Source organism: Notechis scutatus, chromosome 2 (assembly GCF_049901735.1).
Source record: "Notechis scutatus isolate UNSWTSFEM ecotype Mainland chromosome 2, rNotScu1.2, whole genome shotgun sequence".
Taxonomy (NCBI): Eukaryota; Metazoa; Chordata; class Lepidosauria; order Squamata; family Elapidae; genus Notechis; species Notechis scutatus.
In genome coordinates, this window is record NC_142010.1 from 124010459 (window position 1) to 124017364 (window position 6906).

Genomic DNA, 6906 nt, shown 5'->3' on the forward strand with positions numbered 1-6906 from the left:
CTATTCTTATTGTGACTGAATGATCAGCTTGAATCTGCTATTGTATGAAGCAAACTGAAATCAGGTGTCTCAAGTTCTATGCACATATACGTTGGTATTTTGCATTGGAGAGTTTCACACTGTGGTTATATATTTTTAAATCCTTGGATAAATGTGATAGTGAGCAGTGCTTGGATGTAGGTCCTTCCTTGCCAATACTGCAGCATAGATAAGGAAAAACTGGAGGGAAAGCATTTGTACCATTCTGTGCAACCACATTTGGTACCTGAAATGGCATGCTATGAGATCTACTGCTTGGTGATATTTGAAACAAAGATGTATCATGCCAAGGGCAAAAGAAATGCACCAGGGAATTCACACTGTAGAGGACGAATGATCAAGGGAGATAAATAAAAGCATGACAGACACAACAGAAAAGATATCAGCGTGACAACATGCAGAAGTTTGATAGAAAGCACCAAAAACCAGCAGATTCTTTTGAATTACATGAGACAATTTGAGGCCATCTTAGTTGACAATGTGAGAGTTTCAAGGTGAGGAAAACTAAAAGAGGCATCTTTGTTTACAAATACTGAAATAAGCTGAACTCGCTGAATTCAATGTACAGAGAAGCAGGAACTTCTGCATGCAATACTGGCAAAGGCTATATTCTTGATTTGGGGCGCTTTTGATGTAAACCCAAGTGACATTCCATTGATCCTGATCATAAAACTGAATTAGAGAACAGAGCTAGAAAGAATTTGAAAAGAATTACTGGCATTACCCACACAGAAGCAGATCCTGTTTTTCATATTTTCTTTTCCCTTATAGGGAGTTCATATATTTAACCCCAGTATAATTTTGTTGCCGGAGTAAAGCTGCTCATCATTTTGATTAAGTAATTAACCTTAAACCATTTCAGGTATCTAGAAAGTCCTATGTCATAGATCTTATTTTTTAAATTACAACATTTTTTTATTCTGACTAGATAGTATTATTCCCCTGTAGGCAAATTTGTAATGCCTTCCATTTCTAGGAAGTTTGCATAGGGCATCATAATGTGTTTCTATGAAAAAATACATTTAATATCTGGACTATGCAGCTCTCAATATAAAAACTAGAACTGCGGCAAAGACCTGGATTCAACGGACAAAATGTGATTTGGAGATGCATGTCTGTGCCTGAGGTACTTGTGAATTCCCACAAAGTTGTGTTTCTTAAAAGGCACCTTTGTTTTTCTTGTCAGGTTCCCTTGCATGCTCCAGATCACATTTCTCCCTAACTCAAATATGCACAACGTGCTTCGATATATATCATTAAGGTGTTTGGTATGCAGTGTCAGAAAACAATCATTTTCACCAGTGCTAGTTTGCTGTTTTCAAGGAATTTGTATCAGCACTTGGATAACTAATGTTCATCTTCCCTCTGAAATATTATAACAAATGACACCATTAGTTAAGGTGATCTTTTTTTAAAAAAAAAGGTCCAAATTAATCAGCTTCTGCCTTTCTCCCCTTCTGATCAACCATGTAAAAACAAATACTTTTTGTGCTATATGAGTAGAACAAACAAAATTCAGTTCCACTCTGCCAATATGCTCCTAGAGATCATGCCCATACTAAAGCTAGTCTTCATCTTATAACCATCATCTAGCCCAGATTTATAATCATAAATTGTTGCGATTATAAATCAAGACATCACATGGTTGAAATTGCAACCATTTTTTTACAATAGTTAAGTGAACATAGTAATTGTTAAGTGAATGTAGCAGTCATCAAGCTAATCCATTTTCCTCAATGGGTGTTTTTTTTCCTGGAAACCAAAATGTAGGAAATTAGCAAAAAAAAGTCACAAATTGTTGTCACGTGACTGTGGAATACTGTAAAAAGCTGTAAAGATGAGCCAATTGCTAACACCCAAAATGCAATTATGTAACTATGGATGTGTGTGCTGTAACTCTGAAAATTGCTCAGGTGAGGTCTGTGGTAACGTCAAAAGGTTGTTCAGCAACCGGCCATAAGTCAAGGACTATGAATACATATTATTAAAAGGATTTATTTAGGAATATGCAATTGTATAACATGGTCATGACAATCAGGTAACAATTTTGATATACCGGAACCAAAGTTTAATCGCTGAACTCTTACAGTTTGTTGATTTATTTCTATGGGTAGCTACAGTAGATGCCAATACCATTTATCATAAAATCCAAAGTGCCTTTCAAAAGGCAACTGGGCTTTCTTGGTCTTTTCCTTGAAATGTTTTTGTTTTCATCCAAGAAGCTTCTTCAGAAGCTGGAGCATCTTTGGGACAATCAAGACCTGCTTGATTGAGAATCTCCATAGACATCTTCTGGATCACCACAGAGTAGGCAATTAAAGTCTGTCAGCAGGGGGAAAAAATTCCTAACATTTTAGGACTCTGGAAAACTGCTCTAACTAGAATCCTATCAATTTATCCCAAAATTTTGTTTTGATATTTTCATTTGATCTTCTTCAGATGGGAGATTTTTCGCAGTTCTGTCTGAATATGTTGAAGCTAAACTTGGGGTATTATACATATGAAGTATGTGCTTTATGAATGAGAGGTAGCCCTTCTGATTTTGGGCAGGAATTTACTTTGGGCTGAGAGAAATGGGTTTATTGTTTTAAGGAATAGACTGAAAAAATACCCCCCACACCCAAGTTCTTAACACTTCAGTTTTGATGCATAACAATGGATCAGGTACCATGTTTCTCCAACAATACAGCCTCCACCAATAGGAAGACCCAGCATGTTTTCTAGGCATAAAATCAAATTAAGCCCCTCCCCCCAAATTTAGGCCTAGTTTAAAACATGCAAAAAAGGGGGAAGGGTGGGGGGACTTGCCATTTGGAGTGCCGTTGGAGCTGCCACCGCCGTTTGGAGTGCCGTTGGAGCTGCTGCCGCCGTTTGGAGCTGCCTCTGCCATTTGGAGCCGCCGCCGCTGTTTGGAGTGCCGTTGGAGCTGCTGCCGCCGTTTGGAGCTGCCTCTGCCGTTTGGAGCTGCCTCTGCCGTTTGGAGTGCCGCCGTCACGTTTGGAGCTGCCGCTTCCGCGTTTGGAGCACTGCCGCTGTTTGGAGCACCACCGCCACTCCAAACACGGCAGCAGCTCCAAAGCGAGCGGCAGCTCCAAACGTGACGGCGCACTCCAAACGGCGGCGGCAGCTCCAAACGGCAGCGTGGCTCCGCTTCCGTGTTTGGAGCTGCCTCTGCCGTTTGGAGCCGCCGCCGCCGCCGTTTGGAGTGCCGCCGTCACGTTTGGAGCTGCCGCTTCCGTGTTTGGAGCTGCCGCCGTGTTTGGAGTGGCGGTGGTGCTCCAAACAGCGGTGAGTGCTCCAAACGCGGAAGCGGCAGCTTCAAACGGCGGCGGCGGCTCCAAACGGCAGAGGCAGCTCCAAACGGCACAGGCAGCTCCAAACGGCGGCAGCAGCTCCAATGGCAGCCCAAACGGCGGCGGCTCCAAACGGCAGAGGCAGCTCCAAACGGCGGCAGCAGCTCCAACGGCACTCCAAACGGCAGTGGAATGGGCAGAAGGGAAAGCAACAGCGGCAGGTGTCAAAGGTCTTGGGTCTGCAGCAAAGGTGTTTGGTGGGAGTAGGGAGCTCTCTGCCTGTTAGGAGCGGCTGGTGGCGAGGCTGCCCGCGGGGCGCTCTAGATGAGGATGAAAGGGGGGAAATTAAGTTACCCCCGAAAAGACGGCCTAGCTGTTTTTTCGGGGCTCAAAAAAAAATAAGGCCCGGCCTTATTATGTGAGAAACACGGTATTTGTATTTAAGAATTGTGTTACAACTGTAATAGTTATACACATCTCTGTACAGAAAATATTATAGGATTTCTGAACTAGTTTTTTCCCCTATATATGTTCATACACATACAATATATTTAGTGCTGAATCCTTTGCTGCTATATAGCCAGTGTTAGAAGATGATAGATGATAATAGATAGATAGATGATAGATAGATAGATAGATAGATAGATAGATGATAGATAGATAGATAGATAGATAGATAGATAGATAGATAGATAGATAGATAGATAGATAGATAAATACAGACAGATGATAGATAGATGATGGGGTAGGTAGCTAGATGATAGGTAGCTAGCTAGGATGAGAGGGAGGGAGAGGGAGAGGGAGAGGGAGAGAGAGAGAGAACAACTTCTAGCAGTGGTCATGCATCTGAAGATGCAATATTAAGGGCCACAAGAGATGTAAAATTTCCCCATTCTCAAAAATTAATTTGAGATGAAATGTGCAGATTAGACTTCTGGTACATCTGGACTGGCTGGTTTCTATCTACTGGCAGAAGCCAGACCAGACTGAATGTGAGCCCATACACTCTGTAATCAGCAATAGCATTGCTTTGCTCATGCCGAATTGTAGAAAGCCATGATGGGAAGACCATAACGTGAACCCTAGCGAAGATGGTTACAGATGACCAAGTGTAATAAAAACCTCAATTTTCTATAAGAATTCCATGTAATTGTCTATGCTATAACCGTTCTCTCTTTTCCCTGCAGTTATGTCAATTTACTGTTCCTGTTTCCCATTTGGCTGTTTACACTAGTACGTCTGATTCTCAATGCCCCCGGCAACTCCCTCTGCCAAACACTGCTAGTTACTCCGCACCTCTTCGGGCAGCCTTAAGCGATGCATCTGTTAGGGAGAAGAACTTGGAGCCTAACAGGTTTGGTTCTGATCCCATTCCTTCCCTCCTGGAAAGGGCTCGGAACTCCATGGATTCTGAACTGGACAATTGCCACAGTTCAACAAATGCTATCAACTCCAAGTCCAAGATGACACCCCAGCCAAAGATGGCCTTGTCCCTGGGCAGGTTCTTGAAATGGCGATGCATGAATTCACCGGTGTTTGCCACTCTTTCACCTAAGCATCCTGCTGCGGCGCAGGGAAAAGTGCAACCCTTAGAAGATCTGAGCCAACACCTTCAACCAAAATCCAAAAAAGCACCCATGTGAGTATCCTTATGGGTGGTTTTACTTGGGCTTTGTGGCCAGGCCTTCTTCTCCCGAACAACAGAGGAACACAGTAGTCCTAATAATGCTTTGTGATTGATTATGTGCCTAGCAACCTCATAGAGAGATTTTCTCTGCCCTGTCTCTTCAAGTCTTTCAGTTGTATACCCAATTCCCCAGTAACTGAGTCTATCCACTTTGCTGCTGGTTGTCTTCTCTTCTTTCCATCCACCTTTCCCAATACTAGGGCCTTTACCATAGAGCTAAGTCTGCCCGTAATGTGTCCAAAGTATTTGACCCTGTTCATTTCTGCCTCTAGATCAGGGGTGTCAAACTCAATTTCATTGAGGACTGCATCAGGGTTGTGTTTGACCTTGGGGTGTGGCCAGGGTGGGTGTGGCCAGCTTGAAGTCACTTGTCGAAGCTCTGTGTTCAGCCATAACGGCCTTCTGCAGCCCTCTGCTAGCATAAATGGAGCCCGGGAAGGCTGCATGCTTTTGCTGGCAGAGGGCTGCAGGAAGCCAAAAATGGAACCCGGCCCTTCCAATCTCTGTTTTCGCTGCAGAGGTACTGCTGGCTGATCCTTCAATGTTTCCAGGGCAGCCCCATGGGCCACATCTAAGCACCCCGTGGCCCGGATCCGGCCCATGGGCCTTGAGTTTGATACCCCTGCTCTAGATTGATTGGTTCAGCCATCCGTTTGTTTGTTTTTTGGGCTGTCCATAGCAGGGGTCTCCAACCTTGGCAACTTGAAGGCTTGTGGACTTCAACTCCCAGAGTTCCTCAACCACCTTCTGCTTCCCTGGAGTGTCAAGGGAATATAATTGCTTGAACAATTCAGATTTTTGTAGGTACCACACATTGTAGTATTTGAATATCTTTCCCAAGGCCTTTATAGGTGCTCTACCAGGTGCTGGTCTATGCCTATTTCTTGACTGCTTGCTCCTTTACTGGTGATAGTTGATCCCTAAAAGGCAGAAGCTCTCCAGCACTTTGATATTGTTATTGTCTTCGAGGGATATGGGTGGTTTAGAAATATGAAATATAAAGAGAATACATAAACTGTGATGTTTTGTTTGTCTTTGGTTTAGCGCCTTCTTTCAGGTTTCTCTGGAGAGCAAAATCCACCCGATGGATGTTGGAGTGGAAGAAGATCACCAGGAGTCTGCCAAAGAAGTGATCTGCCCCTGGGAAGTTCTGACCGAAGGAGGACAAAGCAGATAAGAAGCCTTTGAAGCCATTCGGATGTGAGCCACTTAAAAATGATTATTTTTTTTCCCTCAGCCTCAGTTGACAGGTATTAATCACCAACCATTAATCACCAACCATTTGGAATCCTGTTTTTGGAATATAGGGCAGAGGCACTTATTCCAACAGCACACTTAATTCCATTCAATTTTGTCCATACAGAGTGAGGCAGGTGAAAACCAGGTGGTTTGGTAGAGGGATCACTAACGGTCAGGCTGCAAGAAGATAACCTTGGACTATTCTTCTCTCCAGGCATTTTTGTGCTAAACAAATGTGAAGTGAACGTGTTTGATTTCAAACAATTTGAGAGTATAAAATCAAAGGTTTTTTTTCATTTATTAGTTTTATTTAAATAAAGTATTTTTAATCTCACTCTCTATCCTAGAATATCAAGAAGATGAATAAAAAGAATAGCAACCCCTAGGTCAAAACCACTTGGAAGAAAGCTTATAATCAAACAAACATCTTTATTTCCATATTCAAAAAAAGAAAAGAAAAGGAAATCTCTAAGATGCCACAATATTGGTAAATTGCCACGAATCATGTTGGTAAATCATGCCACGAAATTCTTATATTTGATCAGTCTTTTGGAATGTTTGCATTTTGTACCTCTGCATTTCTTATATACTGATTTTTTGTTGTTGTTTAGAAAGACCAAGAATGTAATATTCATCTCCTAAAACTCT

General features: G+C 42.6%; 1 protein-coding gene across 1 annotated transcript; it reads left to right on the forward strand.

Annotated features, from left to right (window-relative positions):
* Window positions 1-4465: 4465 nt before the first annotated feature.
* On the forward strand, window positions 4466-6276 carry LOC148132225 (regulator of G protein signaling 9-like; the record flags this gene model as incomplete). Its single annotated transcript, XM_087956087.1, has 2 exons — window positions 4466-4971; window positions 6064-6276. Coding segments are annotated over 2 exons (639 nt in total), but the record flags the coding sequence as incomplete, so codon positions are not given.
* Window positions 6277-6906: the final 630 nt, after the last annotated feature.